Genomic DNA, 19,843 nt, shown 5'->3' with positions numbered 1-19,843 from the left:
AGTTCACCCGTAGTGCGAGGTCTCTTACACGTGTTAGGGGCAGGATGAAGCTCCCATTTCGTAGCATTGGTACCTGAGTTTCGGGCAGGCTGGTTCTAACCTACCACCTTCTCTAATGTGAGAATCTCTAGCCTGTCTCCAGGCAGTGTGATCCCTGGAGAGAGCCAACTATTTTTTGCTGCCATGCATTTGCACGTGCTGTTGGTGCTTCCTGAAATGTTCAACCCCCACTCCTTGACATTTAGCCATCTTCCATGCATCCTTTCATATCTGGGTCAGACATCCCCTCTTCTGTGAAGCTTTCCCCTTTCTCTCTCAGATGTTTGTTACTCGCTCCTTTTGCTCCCATACACAGCCTGTTACATGGAACCTGAACCCCTAAAAGCACGTGTGAATGAATGAACGTATAAATGGAAGACAAGGAAACAACCGCTTTCCTCATAGCCTTGAATATGATACTGTGGACAGCACATAAATGCAAGGAAAAGCGCAGCCCTAGAACTCAGATTCCCACATCTGGTACAGAATCCCAGGCCTTTGAGGCAGCAAGTGTTAGTAGGAAAGTCACAATCAGGACTCAGAAGACCTGAATTTTGGTTCTAGGACTTCCATAATTACTGGGTGGATCCAGGCACACTATTCTCCATTGAGTCTCTTACTGCGTAAAATGGGAATATCTGTTCTCCCCGCTTCCCAGTGTTGTTAGGATCAAATGTAATTTCAGGTATGAAAGTAACTTATAAACAGTGAAGTTCTGTAGAGAAGTAGGTGCCATCATTTAAGGAAACAGAAGGCAGCAGCTCTTAAGCTGGCTGGAGAGTGGGAAGAATTTTTTAGAATTCCCAAATTAAAACACTGTGGTAAGCAGTGTGGGGAGGAAGTCATGATTCTGAAGCATTTCTTTGGCTTGTTCTAGGTGATGGATAATCCCATTAGAGAGTTTATTTTTGAGAGCAAGATTCTAATTCTTTTCTAGAGGCAGGCAGTGGGCAAAAGGAAGACTCATTTGTTTAGAATTAATCTTATTTTAAGTTGGGTATGCGGGGAAACAATTTTATTTAGGGATCCTATAATGAATGGGTTTGCAGGAATTCAGCAAACTTTTGCCAGCAAATGCCTGAAGTTAACTCTACTAAGTAAAAGGAAATAGGTTAATGTGCCACAACCCACCACAAAGAAGCTACAAAAGACATTTCGAGATTTAAGCAGAACCACGTCATGCCCACAGTGGGCCAGAAAAGCCGTAAGAAAGGCTTTACCACTCATTGGAGGTTTGTAGTCGGATCCTAGGTCTGGCAGCCGGCTTCCTTTTCCTGCGGACCCTGAGGCTGAAGGAGAAGAAATCATGTCAGTAATGACCCAAGCCATTGGTGTGACGAGTCCACTTCACAGCTAGTGAGTGTTTTCTACAAAAAATATTTTCAGTCTACTCTGTCCATGAGAACATGAAGCAGCACATAGACAACAGGGACAAGACAGGCTGCAGACTAAGGTATAGCTGTCTGCGCCATGAGGCATCTGAAAGGCTGCCACCCTCGGGCCGCGGCTCTATCTAGCGTGGAATTAGACTGCCACTTGCTGTCCGTCAGGTGGGAACATACCCATTTCTCTCGCCCAGGAAACAGTTCCTGCAAGACCGCTCAGAGCCCTGTCGCCAAAAGTAGCTTCTCTCAGAAAAGGAACCAAGGGGCCAGTTAGGTTGACTTCTGCATTACAGAAGTGGGCTTTTCCGAAGGACCTGGCTATGGTGATCTCCCAGGAGGTGTCAGTAGTGTTTGGAGTTTTTCCTCAAACTACAAAGTTGCCTTTTCCAATATAAAGATACCCTCGGCAGGAGCAGGAAGACACGTGGAAGTTCAAACCGGGTTCTCAGTTCCTGCTCAGCTACCGAAATACCCAAGAATGTGAAAGCAAAGTCTTCCCTGTAGCTGCTGGCCAAGGACATCCTCTCCTGACCCACTGTCCTAACATAAAATGAGCGAGGCTGCCGAACCAGGCTCGGGACCACCTCGCAAACAGACTTCGTAAAACACAAAGATCATTCTCTAGTAATTCACGTTCTTGGTCCTGAATTTTGTTCTTCACATTTACAGACAAAGCTGCTTGGGTAAAGCAAATATAAGGCATCCTTTCCCAATACAGCAAAGGTACTCGTCAATCCAGGGTTTGGGTTCCTCCTGAAGAAGTCTGAAAGCATCGCAAAGTCAAAGCCGCTCCTCACGGTATATACAGCGCACTGCCTGTGCTATCATGTACTCGACTTCTGGCAAGTTATTTATTATTTTTGGGTCTCAGTTTCTTCATCGTAAAGTAGTGATAATAATGGGATCTACTTCACAAAACTGCACTGAGGATTAAATGGAATTTACTCCTATAAAATATTTTTAATACTGCCTGACACATAGCAAATGTTCAACAATTAGCTATTATTATGACATATATAATAAACCTTTAGGGAAGAATATAACCTTTCCCTTTGCAGAGGCACGGAGCATGAAGCTTCAGAAGACACTTATAAATAATCATTTCTACAAATAAAGGTTGACTAGAAATGCATAAACTAGATGTGTTCCTATAAAACATTATAGCTACTGTCGAGTACTTCTATAAATGATCAGAGTTGGGCTACATGAAAAATGAAAATCTGAATGTTTGTGTATATAGTTCATTTAACAGAATAAATACGGAGATTTTTGAAAACAATGTTTTCATTGCTGGGTGTCCAAAGGGCATTTTTAACTTGGTCCCTGATCCCTTTTCTGTTGTCCACACTTGTTCCTTCATCCCCTTACTTCCACGGCCATCATTCCTCCCCAGTGGCACACACCAGATGTCAGGATTCCAGTTGTTCTTTTCACTGGGATGAAGTCTGGCTGGAGGAGATGACTTAGCTCTTGTAGGGCTCTTCAGACTTAAATGTGCTTGTTTTTCAGGTAGCCCACATGTAAGTCCAACTATCATGCTATGTAAGTAACTGCCAAAGAATATACTTTGCCAATAAACTGATTGGTTTAATTCCTATATTTCCCAGCATTTTTGCTTTTAAATATAACCTATGAATAAGAAAGTCCAAGGATTAACCAAACACCAAAAACAACTATGGGTAAAGAATTTTAAAGGCCAGAGGTGTGGTGCAAGTAAGACTGCACTCTGGCTTATCCAGTAAAGTGGGGAAAAACCTCGAGCACATTTATACCCTGTGCATACACAGTATGGTTATTTCTCTGTTCTCACGCTTAAGTCAAAATGTCCACCATCACTAGGGTGCCTTATACACACACACAAGCATGTTTGCAGTTTCTCCAACATACAACAAAAGACTCGTTGAGTGCAAATACATTTCCAAAGCCCTGAAACATGCAACCTCAAGTTCTGACTCTTCCTTGCCATTAACAAGATCCAAAGACTTTTTCTTTCTTCTTTTTTAAAAAAGATTTTATTAAGTAATCTCTACATGCAACATAGGGCTCAAATTCACAATCCCAAGATCAAGAGTCACACGCTCCACCCTCTGAGCCAGCAGGTGCCCCAAGACTTTTTATTTCTAAAAACTACTCTTAAACCTTGAAAGCAACCTTCAACTTTACTTCCATTGCTCTCAGTAGAGAAAACAGATACCAACTTTAGCTGACTCCCCAGAGATGAAAACCACAGTCCAGTTACCTCTCCGCCATAGCAATTACAGTGGAAAAAACTATGTTGACAGACAATTTCGAGAATGGCGACACTGAGGTCTGTACTTCCTAAGTTTCCATCTTAAATTGTTTCTATCTCTTTTAAAATGAGCAGATATATTTAAGGGAAGAAATGGAAAAAGAGCTCTGAATTAAGCTTATGGTAACAGAATAAATAGGACTAATTTTGTCACAGATAATCACACAATTCAGTAGGGTAAATCTGTAGATTCTCGGGGGGAGGGGAGGAAAACAGGATATTTTCTGAATTTCATTACAACTCTTCATTTAGAGATACTAATGCAATCCTAGATGCTACAAATATGACAAACTGGTATGCCTGCTCTCATCCAGGTGCAAATGTCTACCATTGTTACAGAATTTCAGTATCTTAGCACAGAGGACAAACTGACCCACACCTAAGGCCAATCTCCTATAGCTGCAGAACTCCATTTATCCTCCTCAGTTTTCCCCCTGCCTATTTAGCTCCTAAGTCGATTCCCCAGCTTTTCAGATACCCCAAGTGCCACAAACAGGGACTCAACTCCACTTTGGCCAATGAATAATGTGGATTTTAACACACAGTACTGATTTTCAGGAAAAAAAAAGAAACAAAAACAACAAAAACTAATAATAATAGGTCAGAAAAGAGAGGAAAGGAGAGACAGGCCATCTACTGATTTACCTTGATCATTAGGCATTTTATCAGAGGAGTCCGCTAACAGGCCAAGCACAGGGGGAGAAAAAACAAGAGCAAGGATCACAAGCTTTGAAGATGGGACAGGCAGAATTTTTAAAGGAAAAAAATAAAATCCCACAAACTTCCAAACAAATCGAGTCTTATTTTCAGTACCAACAGAAAAGAAATCCGTACATGGTTTCCACATTTCCACAGACTCAGGCCCCAACTAAATTTATTCCTAGGCTCATTTGGTTTGGTACTTTATCTTCACTTTCTTATCTAGAGTTTTCTTCAAAGCTCCCGTTAGTGTCTTTCTCTCTACAAAGGTCCACGAAGAAGCCTTTCAGGTTAAGAGCCTGCATGTGTTGAAAGGGAATCATCCATCACAATAACGTGCTATTACTCCACCTGAGAACCAAGAGAATCACATCGGGTCTGACGGTAAAAACTCTGAGATCACTGCAGTTCATCTGCCTTCAACAGCCTCGTATGGGACATGGTTAGACCAATAACCTAGGGAGCACTGACTTGGTGGGCTCAATGAGTGGCTGAGGGATCATTTTGAGATGAATGTTCACACTGTGGCTCATCAGCTCATCATCAGGGCTTTTTATATTCTCCGTAGTCTCTATATGCTAACGTGATCCGTGCAAGCACTGCCCCACTGAAGAGACACAAAATAAAACGCCGTTTAGTGGAGCTTTACCTTTAGGTGTTCTGAACTGGACAGCTTCGGACATGGGCCCCATGCCCTTCGAGTTTCGGGCTTGGATTTTGAAGTAGTACGGAGTGTCAAGCGTTAACTCTTGTATCTGGTGAGTCAGCCTGTTGCCCACAACAGGCTCAATAACCCAGTCGTGTATCTCCGCGTTCACATCCGTGCTATAATAGATGATGTAACCTGTCCAAAGGAGGAAATGAGAAGATATCTTATTCCTGCCTTTTCTTTTGGAAGCAGTTAGTCGATAAAGATACGTATTATGGCAGATACAAACAGAGAACCAGTTACTGATTAAAGATCAACAGTAAAATGCATTCAAACTGCTACAGTGAACACCATATGGAGAAAACCACAATTTCAACAGTGTCAGCCTATAAGTTATCAATCATCTATAGAGCAATTGAAGCAATAAAACTAGTTATGGTAATAATATAGGATTAAGAACTCCCAGGAGCTAAAAAAGACAAGGAAAACAATCCAATCACTTCAACGTTTTAATATCTGAATAATGTACCCATCAAGGGTCTATGATTAAAATAATGGCCCAACGTGCTGTTTAGCTCTTGCCAATGTGATTTCCCAGGAGAAAAACTCCCAGGAGACCTGGGAGATGGCCATATCTTTATTAAAGTCTCCCAGACTTGAAGTGAAGTCACAGTGAAACATCACCTGATACTCCCACCAGGGGGCACTCTCTCTCCATGGCTGAGGCTAGAAGAGCCGACCACATGCCTACCTGCCCCACACAGCGCAAAAATGCACCACATCATTACTGGTTTTTAAAGACAGAATAAAATGTAATCCAAGACAAGTCATGCTTCATTCTTTTACAGAACAGGCAAGTTCAAAAACCTAAAAAATGACAAAGACCAGGGATTTATGGGAAGGAATTCTAATGGAAAGTCAAAGCAGGACATTAAGAAATGCTTTCAGTTTCCTTATTCATCCTTATTCATTCCCTATTCAATGCTTTCAGAACCCTTATTCATACAAAGGAACACCAGAAAGCAAACTCCTGTTCCTCAGGATACACCTACATGGAGCAGAGGTTCTGGGGGAATAATTAACAGCTAAATCCCACCAGGCTTCCGTCCCTGATAAAGCTGAGGAAAGCACAGTGTCCTCTACTGTGGAAAGTTCTCTGGAAGTCCAAGAAGAAATCCCAGGCCCCTTCAAAGGCCTAGGCCAATCCAAACTTCTAACCCTGGTTAGAGCACAGGAAGCTGAAGTAGCCGGCCAGGGGAAAAAACGGAATTAAAAGTCTAATGGGCTTTTCTGGAGTTCAGGTTAAAAGAGTTGAATCTATATTTACTGAGTATCACCCTGTAGAATCAGGCAAGGTCTTTAACTCCAAAGCTGATCATCCAGTCAGAGGCAGAGAAGCACAGCTTTTCTGATGAAAATAAATATGTCCATAAAGTCCCACTGTAGCCAAAGACTGTCCAAGTTACAACACCCATCAGACTTTCACACAGTTAGTCAGAACGACCAACCGGCAATTCATTTTTACGTTACTATGAGCAAACAGCACGCCCTTGGTCCACTTTCAAGGACCATCATGACTCCCTGCGCCTCATAAAATGATCAAGCCAACCTCCGGACTGCCACTTCTCCCAACCACACAGTCCTGGGCTGGAATGCTTCTGCCAGACAAGAACAGAGAACAGACACACACTCAAAGGCATCTTACCTGTAATTTTGCCATTGGCTTCTGAGGGAGGTTGCCAATTTACAATTATGGTCCTAGGTTTTCCCTCTTTACTCACAACTGTCACATCCTTGGGTGGAGAAGTAGGAACTACAAAATAACAAGACTTTCAATAATTCCTGTCCATTCCAATTTCATTCACCATTTCCACAACCCTTTCCTCTTATAAGGTGCAATAAGAGGTATCAGGCAAAAATGCTCAAGCCTCCTGGCTTCAAAGAGCTCATAGTCTACCTGTAAATAGATCCAATAAAAAGAATATGCAAAGTACCAAAGAAAAAAAACACCATACTATAAGGATATAGAATTGGTATCTTGGGCTGGAGGTCAGGGATTTACAAGGTTCTTAGGTAAGGAAATCAAAAGACCTTTGTAGTTCGTTACTAAGTATCTACATTATCCCAGGCATTTTACAAATAGTATTTCACTTAATATTTGTGGCAACTTGAAAGGCAATTACCACTATCCCTGCTTGACAGATCAGGGTATCGACAATGAAAGAAGTTATGTAATTTGCCCAAGATGACATTCTGCGCCCCCCCCATTTGGATTATTTTGTTAGAATATTTTCAAGTGTAAAATAATTTTCTCTTTCACTCATAGTTGGCTCTCCAAACAAAATATAATGTTTGAAACCCCCTATTCCCTCAAAGAATTAATCAATTACAAACTGCTGTTTTTATTTTAAGTTTACACTGTCAACTATTTGAGATTATGGCTCTGAAATGTAAAGCTGCTTATGAAACAACACTAATCGAATAAAAATAACACTGCGTTTCTTGTAGCGCCATGTTATGGCTGGTAACTCTTCATGTACTAGTAGAGAAATGAGCAAATTAACTACATCCTTAAATTTACTCTGCTCTTCCTGAAATACTGGAATTTTTCTATCATAAAATGGAGGGAAGCCTGGTGAAATGCAGATATCCTAAGAGAATATATAATATTATTTATTAACTAACAGACTGGAATGAAGCAAAAAGATATTCTTAATACTAGCAAAGAAAGCAAACTCAAGGTCTATTTAAACTTTTGTGCACTGTTATTTCTAAGCTCTCCAGATCCAACCCTTCGTCTCTGTAGGAAGTCCTATCAACTGTGCAGGAGACATAAAGACATTAGGGCCAGGCCCAGTCTGGAGAGACTTGAGAGCTCCACTTTTTCATTATTTATGTACAGGAGAAAAAAGCCATAGGAGGCCGCAAGGGCCAGAGACTCCCGATGGTTACACATATGCCCATGCTGGGAAGTACAAGAGGGAGAAGGGCAGGCCTACAAACGAGCAAAAGGCAAACAGAATCACAAACTTGGAGAGCCTGCTTTTGCCTTAATTTGCTTTGGCGTCTTTTCTCTCATGCTTACTTACAGACAAAATCCCTTAGGCTGCCCCAGTGGGATTTTACCAGATACTAACTGGTTGTAAGCAAGCTGCTGGGGCAGCTTTGGGGTTCCCTGGTAAAGTTCTGAGGCTCTAGCAAGCACGGCCTTGGCAGATTTTCTATCTCAATTTAGCAATAAGGCAGGATTAATGATAGAGATCCCTTATATCCGTACAGTGCTTCATAATTACCATGTGCTTTCTCGTCTGCTCGTTTTACCTCACAATAAGCCTAGAAGGTAGGAAAAGCAGCTATTATCATTACCCCTCTTTTACAGATGGAAGAAACGATAGGCTGGATGACTTACGTATGTCTTACACAGTCAGTATTTGGTTGACCTGGGATTGAACTCAAGTCCCTTGATTCCTAAAATCTAGTATACTTTGCATTCTATTATCCCATTATTTGCTAATGTTCTTGTTCAGTGAGGAAGAAAACATAATTCATCAATTGAAAAGGCAAACACTGAACTCCAGCTGTGCTGCTCACTCTGTTCTGTAAGTGAGTTAATTCACACCCTTGATTCTGTCCTTGGGTAGCAGAAGCAGGCGATGAGAAGTCTCATGACCTGGAATATGGCCCGACATTAGCTGGACTTCCACTGGCTTTCACATCTTACAAAGAGAAGAAATGCCATTGATACAAGATTCAGACAACACATACCAAATTCAAAGGTGGTACCATGGGCTGTCATACTCCATGTGCTTGATCTTCGACCTTTCGTCACCATCACAGAGAATTCATACAGTGTATTTGCTTTTAAACCAGTCACCAAGTAACTCAAAGTTGTTGCATTTGCATTCTGGAAGCATAAGAATCAAGGACTTTAGAACTAGGAAACATCAATAGTTAGCTTTTCTCACCCAGAGCAAATGTGCCAGTACCTTGTACTTGGTGTTTGCTGGGATGTTGGTTTTCCATCGGACTGTGTAGTACCGGGAATCTGTGATCTTCTGGTGTTTGGGCAGGGAGTTGTCCGCCCATGTGATCCTTATGGTGTCATGACTCAGAATGGAAGCCTGAACTCCCACAGGTGGCATCATGGGAGTGGGATCTGGCACTGGGGTGTATGGAGCATTAATAACAAATAAATCAACTTCAGAAGTGTCTGGGTAAAAAGTAATTAAAAAAGGGAAGTGGCATTTTAACGTAAACAAAAATAAAAGAAAAGGAAAATGCAGGGAAATATAATGGAATGAAAGGTGAGAAACGGAGAAAGAGAAAGAGAATCCGGAATTAATAGATAACCACCATTCACTAAAAAGAGTATTTCCACTTGTGTTCTTTCAGGAAAATTTTGCAGGAAAATGTCTAGGGAAATAATTAACTATATTCTCTACTGTATTCTGTAGGTATATTAACAGTTGATAATCCAGTGATTTTATTAACATATTCATACTTGAATTTTCTTTAAATTACTTGAAAATTCTATCTCCTTTCCAAAAAGGATTGTGAGAGGATACAAACTACTTTTAAAATCAAGGGTGTAATTTCAGAACAAGCAACACAATCCTCATGATCTGTTTTGGTATTTAAGTGAATGTGACTGAATTTTGGGGACATGGCGTATCAATGCAGGTCAATGAACGTAAAGGTCCTACTCTCAAGCCTGAGTCCTGAATGCCAGCCAATGGCAACTTAGCCTGGTCTTGGTTTGAGGTTTATCCGATACCCACACAGGGTCCACTTCAGATCTGCTGATGTCCTGGGTCTAAAAGCAGTACAGCAAAATGGCTCACATCCAAATCAATCAAAAGGAACTCAAGAGCATTGCTCTTCCTGAGGACAAGGTAGGCCGACACCATGAGGAAGTATCTGCTATGCTCTCTCCAGTAGAATGAGAATAACCCACCTAATGAATCCCAACCAGTTACAGGAAATGACATACTTATGGGTCCAAGTGACAGCCATTATGAATGCTAGAAATCAGGATACTTATTTGATAGAAGGGAAAGTCTATACTCATATGTCCTGTGCCATATGCAGCTGACACCCTCTCAAAGCTCAATGTCAAAATAGAGGCTAGAATGTGCACACAGGCACCAAGGACCATGAGCCCAGGGCAAAACAGCAGGATCCACTGGGCTTTATCAACTCTTGGTCAGGTTTTCTAAGTACCTACACACTTTTTTATTTTAAGTTAAGGTTTTAAAATGGGTTTCCCACATGGTTATGGAGAGTAGCCCTTCCTGTAACTCAAAACCTGAAATGGCATGAACCTTGTGCACGAATAAGTGCCAAACTAACGTCATAGTCTCCGTTTGTGTATTTCCTACACACTGAGGACTAAAGGTAACAGAGGGACAGCATACATTATACTCAAGGGCTTTGTTCAAAGGTCAGGAAACAAACCAATTAGTTATAGGAAATGCACCTTTGGGTGCAAAAATCATTAGATTTGAGAAAATTTTTTTATTTATAATAACTCTTGGAAAAGAAAACAAGGTTAGATGACTTAGGAACATTTCCTTGTACACTTCGAGCCAGAAGGCTATATTTTTAAGTCACATAAGAGAAAATAATTTCAAAAAAATTTTTTTTCTATTATAGGCTAATTTCAGAAAGTAGCAAACACACTTATTTAAATATTCTCATTTTCATCTTACTTTTTTTTTCCTTTCTGAAATACCAAAGCTCTTCGCAGAAGAACTTATAAATTGTAAGCACACAGAAGAAGACAGGACAGAACTACCAAACATGTAGTCATGATGTTGGTCTTGTTAAGTAAAAGCATTAAAGAAAAAAAGGGGCGGAGAGGATCTTTTTAAAAAGAATAATGTGAAATTTGCACTATTATACAAAGTAGCCAGAAAATACAGCAGGCAATAGAGATACACAGCTCTGGAAAACAAACGGAAAAGAGCATTTCTGAAAATGATAAATTCTTAGGTTTTTAGGACCCTTTAGAAAAATTTACAAGTCTAATATATTTATTCCAATAAACTTTCTCATTCAGCTCTACATTAGATGTTTTATCCACAGAAAATTTTACATTATATGAATATTCCTTTACTGCAAAAAATATTTTGGTCTCATTTGTAATAAATGTACAGTTGATCAAATGGATAGTAAAACTGACTTTATAGTCTTTATATAAATAAAGCTTATGAAAAGCAAACAGAAAAATACTCTCCCGATCAACTCAGGTGACTAGTAAAGAAAATGCTGGATTCACTGATCACACACATTTATTGAGACCATCAGTAACCTATATAATTCCTCCAGAGATATGGAGACCTGTTCATTTTTTTTCACTCATGTTATAACTCACATGACCAAAAGACAAAAACCACTTTTTTTGGGGTGGGGAGCAAAGGGAGAGGGAGCGAGAAAATCTCAAGCAGGCTCCATGCCCAGCGCAGAATCCAATGCAGGGCTTGATTTCACGACCCTGAGATCACGACCTGGCACAAAATCAAGAGTCAGATACTTAACCAACTAAGCCACCCAGGTGCCCCAAAATCACTTGTAATTCTCTCACAACTATAGTTTCTAGATCTGATCACATTAAAAACATGTATTACATATCTACATGGAATTATTTATATGAATGACTAGATTGTTAATATTTCCTAAAAAGCAGAACAGATATTAATAGAGATTTCTGTGCTGAAAGCCTCTTTTCCTATATGAAGCCTGAAGCCTACACGGGCATACACTTTCCCTTCCACTGATACCTATGGGACAGACCTCATGACAACATTCCACATAAGCTGCTGGAAAAAGTGCCGAAGACCAGAGATGGACAGGATGGCTTACCTGTGTGAGGTCTGGTCACAGCGCTCTCGTACAGAGGGATGCCCTCACCCACGTTGTTAAAGGCTTTCAGGGTTATCACATAGTGAGAGCTGGGATCTGAAGGAAGGAAACAAGTGAAAACACTTAGGAAAAAATTCTCCAGAATTTAAAAAATTCAAGGGTAACAGTGCATGATCTTAAGTGCAGAAGAAGTCAGGAAAGAAGATTTTACAACTTTCATGTGGGATTCCTCCAGGGTGTGGGGAAGTGTGGAGATGGCAGCACACACAGCACAGAAACACTGTCTGGGGCAACGTCTCGGGGTCAGTCCCAGCAGTGAGGGTGGCTGTGCCCGAATCCTCTCTTGGTGTCAACTAACCAACGGTCTAGTGATGTTGCTGTACAGTGGAGGGCTTGGACGAGAAGAGTAAATTGGGTTTCCATGTGCTGTAAGCCCATAAGGTGGAACTTGGGATTCCACTGTGGTTTCACTTGCATTTCTCTGATGATTAATGACATTGAGAATCTTTTCATGTGCTGACTGTCCACTCATATATCTTCTCTGGTATACTGCTCATCCCAATCTTCTGCCTACTCTTTTCCTCGATTGTCATCTTCTTATTAAGTTGGAAGAGTTTTGTATTTCTTTGTCTGATATTTGACTCAATTTCTTTGTCTGATATTTGAATGATGAGTATTTTCTCCTAGTCTGTGGCTCATCTTTCCATTTTATTGGTGTCTTTCCAAAAGTTAGATGTTTTAAATTTCAATGAAGTGCTATAAATTAATTTTTTAATTTAATAACTTATGCTTTATACATCCTGAGAGATCCTTGTCTACCTCACTGTCATGAGGTTTTTCCCTGTCTTCTTCTAGAAGTTTTATGGTTTTAGCTCTTGCATTTAGGTCTGTTTCTGTGTATGATGTGAAATAAAGGTCAAGGAAAGTTCCCTTTCTCTCCCATTCAGATATCCAATTCTTCCCACACCTTTTGTTGAAAAGACTACCCTCTCCCCACTAAATTATCTTAGCGTATTTGTCAAAAATCAATCAGCCATTTATATATGGATCTATTTCTGGACTCCATTCTGTTCTATTTATCTGTAACACCTACCTCTGCACCAGTAACACCACAGTGGCTCGAATACTATAGTTTCATATAAGTCCTCAAATCAGGGGATGTGGGTCTTTAGAAGACACCCGAAGAAATGTTGAAAAGACCACACTACCTGATACTCCTTTTCAAAACTGTTTGGCTATTCTAGTTCCTCTGATTTTTAGAATTAAGTTTATCAATTTCTGTAAAAAAAAGTCTGCCAGGATTTTACTTGGAAATGCACCAGGGAGAACTGTCATTTTAATGATATTATCCAGTCCATAAACATGGTACCTCTACTTATTTAAGTCATCTTTAATTTCTCTCAGCAATAATTTTCTAATTTCCAGTATACAGACCTTGTACATATTTTTAAAGTTTATCCCTAAGTATTTCATATTTTTGGTGCTATGTAAGTAGTACTGTTGTTTTAATTTCAACTTCCAACTGCTTATTGTTAGCACATGGGAATATAACTATTTTTGTATATCAGCTTTGTATCCTGTGACTTTGCTGAACTCACTTATAGTCTTAGTAGCCTTTTTCGTAGATGCCTCAGGATTTTCTACCCCAGTAACAGGGAGAGTGTATAGTGCTCAGATATTGGTTTCTAAATGTCATTTTCCATAAAAGAAACCAGCATTCCTTGGAGAAATGACTGATTCAAGGGCTAAGGGTAGGAAAATATCAGATAAGCCTGCTGTATCTTACTGCATCAAAAAAGAAGAAAGTGCTCAAAGAAAGGTGGAAGATGTCAAACAGAAAAATCAGTCATAAAGAGACTCCCATTAGCTACTACTTCACTAAGGGAGAGAAGGAAAGCTCTTCCTTACCAAAGAATGCTGATAAATGTAGAAGAAATAATAGAGTTAGAAATTCACTTGGGAAACACCACAGTAATAACCGTTACTAAAGACACTAAAACTAGTGAAGGAAAGTTTGACCAGGAACAAGATGTTTACAAAGACTCAAGGTATTTCCCCCACAAGGTATTAATTAATTCTGAAGGAGAAAACAATACCTTTATGGAATGCGGCATTTACCCTCTGAACCAAGTGATTAAAGCTAACATCACCAGCACCAGACTTTCACATGCCTCCTGAGGAGATGCGCTGACAAGAACACAAGGTACGTACGCTATTCCTTCCAAAAACGCGTGAGCTGAGAGTAGTGAGGAAATATTAGGCAAGTCTAAACTGAGAGATGTTCTACAAAATATAAATGGCCTATATTTATCAAAAATGTCACAGTCATAAAATTCAAGAAAAAACCAAGGAACTGTTCTGTAGCAAAGAAAACTAATGAGACGTGATGACTAAATGCAATAAGTGATCCTGGACCAGAAAACAACGTTTTTCTTTTGTAATAAAGGAAATTAACGAAGCGACTAGTAAAATATAAATAAAGTCTACAGATACTATCTGAGTGTTAATTTGTTGACTTTGGTAACTGTACTGTAGTTATACTGGAAAACGCCCTCATTTTTAATCCCACATTAAAGTATCAGAGGGTGGAGGGGCATCACTTCTGTAAATTACTCTCAAATGGTTCAGAGAAAAAATATGTACGTTCAGGAAGACAAGAGAATGATAAAGTGCATACGGTAAAATGTTAACTTTTCGGGACTCTTAGTGAAGAATATACAGAAATTTTTTGTACTATTCCTTTTTTTGAGAGGGAGGGAGAGTGTGAGCAGGGTCGGGGAAGGGCAGAGAGAGAGGGAGAGAAAGAGTCTTAAGCAGGCTCCATGCCCAGCGCAGAGTCCGATGCGGAGCTCGATCTCATGGCCCTGAGATCAAGACCTGAGCAAAAATCGAGTCGGACACTTAACCGACTGAGCCACCCAGGCGCCCCTCTTTGTATTAAAGTTTTCTGTAAACAGATATTGCATGGAGCACTGGGTATTATACGCAAATAATGAATCATGGAACACTACATCAAAAACTAAGGATGTACTGTATGGTGACTAACATAACAAAAATTATTATAAAAAATAAGTTTTCTGTAAAAAAAAATTATCGTACAATAAAAAGTCAAAAGAAAGAAATCCCATGTGCAATTACTTCTTCTCCCCAGCATACATACCCAGATTTTCGATGGTGTAATAGCGCTGTTTATAGTCCACTTTGATGGTCTGGGCATGAGGGCTGCCAATGCCATAACCAATGGCATAACCTCTGACCACAATGTTCTGATTCTCTGGAGGAGTCCAGCTAACTACAATACTAGTGACCAGTGGCCGGACGTGAAGAGAACTAGGCACTTCAGGAACACGAGTTTCTGGGAAGGAAGTAGAAAAGCAAGACTTTAGAATATTTACATCCTTGGGGCATGGTGTTTAGCCTCCTGCCAAATTATCTGGGGTTAAGATTTTTCCATTATGCCCAAGAATTCACAGAGAATCAGTATGTATAGTGTAGTATGGGTCATGGTTTTACCACATTCCGAGAAGAAAGCAAAACCCAAACAGCCTGAAATACAAGGCAATGCAACATTAATCTGGAAGGGAGACAAAGAGGTCTAAGAACCTCTGTCCAAAGGAGAGAAACAAATAAACTGCCTTTCAATAGGTATTCATTCCCCTTGGTCCCACATCTGAGTCCCAGACTCAACTAGGGGGAATGAGAAAGGCTTAACACCAACTAATTAGAAGCCTGCTCTCAACAGATTATCACGTATCACGTTACAGCAATTGTATCAATTATTTACTCCCTTAAGTAATATAAGTCAGAAAATAGGAAACTTTAGAACCACATATTGATTTAAATGGTGGGAGACTAAGAGGCTTAAGAAAGGTAGCAATTTATAGTATCTTTCAAATCTGTTACTTCGAGGCATAACCTGCTATCTAAATTTAAAAACTGGCAAACCAAGAATGAGAATAAGGACCCAGTCTTTTGTCTCCCAAGTGCAGCACCTGTGTGTCATAAAGGTACATACGCACACCTACATAAAGGTACTCGTTGAATGAAGAGGTAGAAAAAGGGCAGTGTGTCCAGGACTAAAAGAAAAAGGGAGGCAGGCTGATGTGGCTCAGTGTGAAATTTCAGATCATCCATCTACTCAACGGCCTTGATGAAAAACTAGACTTAAAGCACCTGTACATTTTTATTTGTTCTGGTTCTGCTTAAAGGGACAGGTCTCTCAAAGCCCCTGGGGCAGGAGTGGGGGAGGGGGAAGCACTCCAGGGGACTTGCTGTGTTACAGTAATGACAGCAGTGTGATACATTAAAGTTCACAGACTTGAGCCACATACACCCCCAAAGCTGTGGCTTTCCAGTTTAATTCATCTGACTACAGTTGGTTAGTACCTAGCTTCTCCCAATCCTGTGGATTGTTGTTCTTACCATCTAAGTCACTTTCAAAAGTTTCAGCAGACAGCCAGTCAGTAGCCGGGCCTGTACCATTGACCGTTAGAGCAGCCACTCGGAAATTATACTCAGTCCCCCGATCAAGACCTGAGATCCAAATAACAACAACAACAAAAGAAACAACAAAAACAAAAAACAAAAAAAGACAAGCTGAAGTAAGAGTCTGGAAAACAAAAGATTAATACTTTCTCGTTAAGTATTTCATCCACCAAGTCAGTACACAGCTACTATCCCGACAAGCTTTCAGTTAAAGTTAATAGAGCATAAGCAACACATCCCCATAGCACAGAGGGGCTCCCACATCTCCAGAAGGGGCCGAAAGCCCACACAATCAAGAGGAAAACCACTGAGCGGAGTTCCCAGGAGATTACAGATCCTTTTTTTTAAGAGCCTGAAGGCCCCTCAGAGATCATTTAATGTAATCCCTTCATTTTTTTACTTAGGAAGCTAAGGTCAAAAAGAGGTCAAGGATAATGAAAGAGTCATAACAAAGGAACAAAGTCAGTTGGTCTCAGAAGACACCCAACACCGGAAAAGAATTAAAAGATGTAATTCCTGCTGGGTCACCTCACCTCTGTTCTCTGAGCCATCCCATAACAAGAGTAGAACAACTGTAAACATCCGAATACGGCCTACAAACCTATTTCAAAACAGCTTGTTTGCCCATAAGTATATACAATAAGTAAAAGAGGAACAAAGCCTTTCTTTTATGCAGTTTTTCATAGCACTATCAGTAATAAATTCACCAATGTACTGAAGGCAACAAAAATTCACATGTAGAAGTCTACCCTGCAAAGCAGAGCAACAGGCAATAATAGAGTCAGCTATTCAGATAATTCATGCGTCCATTTTTTCTTTTTTTTAGGTTAAAACACATAACAAAATTTACCACCTTAACTATTTTTCAGTGTCCAGTTCACGTGTATGCATCTTTAGAGCACTTAAATACTAGATATTGCGTTACATCTTACAAGGTTATGAGAAATGATCCTGTCTCCGCACATTGAAATATTGGGATCTTTGGCCAGCAGCATTTTACAGAAGCTCTAAAGAGAGAACCACAGAGAGAGAGAACGTGGCCAGGATGCAGGATGGCTCAGTTAATGAATCCTGTCACCCGGTGAGAGAAGAGATGGGAGGTTCTGTCCTCAGCAGGCCCATCCTGAAGCTGTCTGCCCACAAAAAAGCAACAAGCAAGGCAGAAGGAGAAGCAAAATGGCTGGGCCCAAGTCAGTTTACCCATCACCTCCCTGCATACACGGAAGCAGAAAGTGCCAGAGAGGGCTGTGCATGTGTTTGTAACTGTTAACAAATAGTATGGACTACTGGCAAACATGGCTCAACTGAGGTCCTGAAAGAATTCAACCAAATTATCATTCCCTCCCCTCTGGGGAGTTAATTAAGAAAGAAAGTGAGAGAGGGGCGCCTGGGTCGCACAGTGGTTAAGTGGCTGCCTTCGGCTCAGGGCGTGATCCTGGCGTTATGGGATCGAGCCCCACATCAGGCTCCTCCGCTATGAGCCTGCTTCTTCCTCTCCCACTTCCCCCTGCTTGTGTTCCCTCTCTCGCTGGCTGTCTCTATCTCTGTCGAATAAATAAATAAAATCTTTAAAAAAAAAAAAAAAAGAAAGTGAGAGAGAGTGCTCGCGTACGCGTGCATGTGTGAGCAAGAGATGCGTGTGTAAAGAGGTTAAGAGTTCCCTTCCCCCCAGGTAACCTACAGAGTTCATAGACTCAAACTAAGATCCACAATTCATATTATAAAGATATGGCAGAATGTGTTAAGTGCCGTAAGTGTGCAAAATGAAGAAACAATTACTTCTGGCTAACACTGAGTCATGTCATTTGTGGTTCAGGACAGGACCCTGGTAATCCATATTGCTCTCTGATACTTATCAAGCTTCAAGAGAGCAAAAATGTCCATTTTTGCTCACCATCATGTACCTAATGCCAGTACATGCTGATACAAGTTCAATAAAGTCCGTTAAACAAATGAATCTAAACAGGATTTCAAAATGCAATGATTCTCTCCGTAAAGAAAAAGCTATTTTTACCATGAAGGTGATTATTTCGCTTACACATCAAATGTTTCATTGAGAAAATGAATAGTCTCCTCATGGTCCAGGACTATATTCTGTTTTTACATTATTAGCAGCAAGAACAGTACCTGGTATAGAGTAAATATCTATTAAATATTCAAAATAAAAGCCTTACGGATGGGAAATATTATCTGTATTTGGAGTCAAATCAGCAACTTCTTTTTTTTTTATTTTCAATTAGCCGACATATAGTACATCATTAGCTTCTGATGCAGTGTTCAATGATTCATCAGTTGCATATAACACCCAGTGCTCATCACAACACGTGCCCTCCTTAATACCCATCACTGGGCTAACCCATCTCCCCCAACCCCCTTCCTTCTGTAACCCTCAGTTTGTTTCTCAGAGTCCAGAGTCTCTCATGGCAATTGGTTTTTAAGAACACCCAAGACCAACTGTACTGTAACGCTCCTTTAGTGAGATGTCTCGGCAACACCACTGCAACCATGTCTACTCACTGCAGCTTAGAGCTGTGGGGTTCAAGTGAAGAAACTCAGACTGAAAGCTACCCCTGGAGACAAACATTCACCTATTTTGAAAGAAGTCAATCCATCTTTGAGGTGAGGAGTAAGGAGAAAAGCTTGTTGGATTACAGGAGTACAAGTTTTCACTGCCAGTGACTCACTTAGTTCTTAGAAACTCATCGCATTACATTTTTTGACCCCAGATCTTGGTTCTGTCAAGAACTTGGCCCCTAGAGGCACAGGAAAGTGGCAGATGTCAAGTTTCTCTACCAAGGAGGGGGCAACGTAAGGGAAGCTGAGAGCTCCCCAAGGGTGATGAAATTCATTCTCAGGGCTTAGGTAATGATGTCAATATCTCCAATTCTTGCAGTGTTCTTCTACCAGCTCTGCTGGGAACCTCCAAAATGGTTTCTTAGGGGCATCTATCTTTATTCTTTATAAGCACAGTCCCAATATCCAAAGAGCAAAAAGCACTTCATCTTCTTCCCATGCTTCTCCTGCAAAGTCAACTGGCCCTTGCAGAGCCAAGTCTACTCCCCCTACTGGAGGAAGGAAGAGGGGGCTATTCTGTCATCTGTAGAGGAAGCCCATATCAAAGAGGCAGTAGGGCCCACTGTCACCGAGTATGCCACTTGCTCTGCTGCACATAAAGGGAAATCTACACAAAAGGAGCTATCCTGGACAGAATTCTCTAAAATTTATCATATAACAAGTAGAAGCAAGAAAGATTACAGCACTGCTATAGCTATTCACAAATGTTTCGGGCCACACACGCATGTGTGGTGTCAGTGCCATATATATATACATATACATATACATATATATATATATGTATATGTATATGTATATGTATATGTATATGTATATGTATAAATCATTTTGTAGACCTCTGCTACCAGCTAGACTGAGCAG

At 40.5% G+C, this 19,843-nt stretch overlaps 1 protein-coding gene across 11 annotated transcripts in view; it reads right to left on the bottom strand.

Annotated features, from left to right (window-relative positions):
• NEO1 (neogenin 1) overlaps positions 1–19,843 on the bottom strand; it is a 235,571-nt gene that overhangs the window by 21,875 nt on the left and 193,853 nt on the right. For 6 of the 11 annotated variants that reach the window (XM_048221789.2, XM_048221796.2, XM_048221799.2 and 3 more), the window contains exons 14-21: positions 16,346–16,456; positions 15,084–15,278; positions 11,924–12,019; positions 9,049–9,224; positions 8,828–8,966; positions 6,768–6,875; positions 5,063–5,257; positions 1,260–1,328 (exon numbers count right to left, since the gene is read on the bottom strand). In XM_048221789.2, the coding sequence (XP_048077746.1) occupies positions 1,260–1,328; positions 5,063–5,257; positions 6,768–6,875; positions 8,828–8,966; positions 9,049–9,224; positions 11,924–12,019; positions 15,084–15,278; positions 16,346–16,456 (1,089 nt within the window). Of the gene's footprint in view, positions 1–1,259; positions 1,329–5,062; positions 5,258–6,767; positions 6,876–8,827; positions 8,967–9,048; positions 9,273–11,923; positions 12,020–15,083; positions 15,279–16,345; positions 16,457–19,843 lie in introns of all 11 variants that reach the window. The other 5 variants (XM_026478465.4, XM_026478468.4, XM_026478469.4 and 2 more) reach the window with 1 other exon arrangement.

Source organism: Ursus arctos, unplaced genomic scaffold (assembly GCF_023065955.2).
Source record: "Ursus arctos isolate Adak ecotype North America unplaced genomic scaffold, UrsArc2.0 scaffold_28, whole genome shotgun sequence".
Lineage (NCBI taxonomy): Eukaryota > Metazoa > Chordata > Mammalia > Carnivora > Ursidae > Ursus > Ursus arctos.
This window is presented reverse-complemented; position numbering and strand designations above follow the sequence as displayed.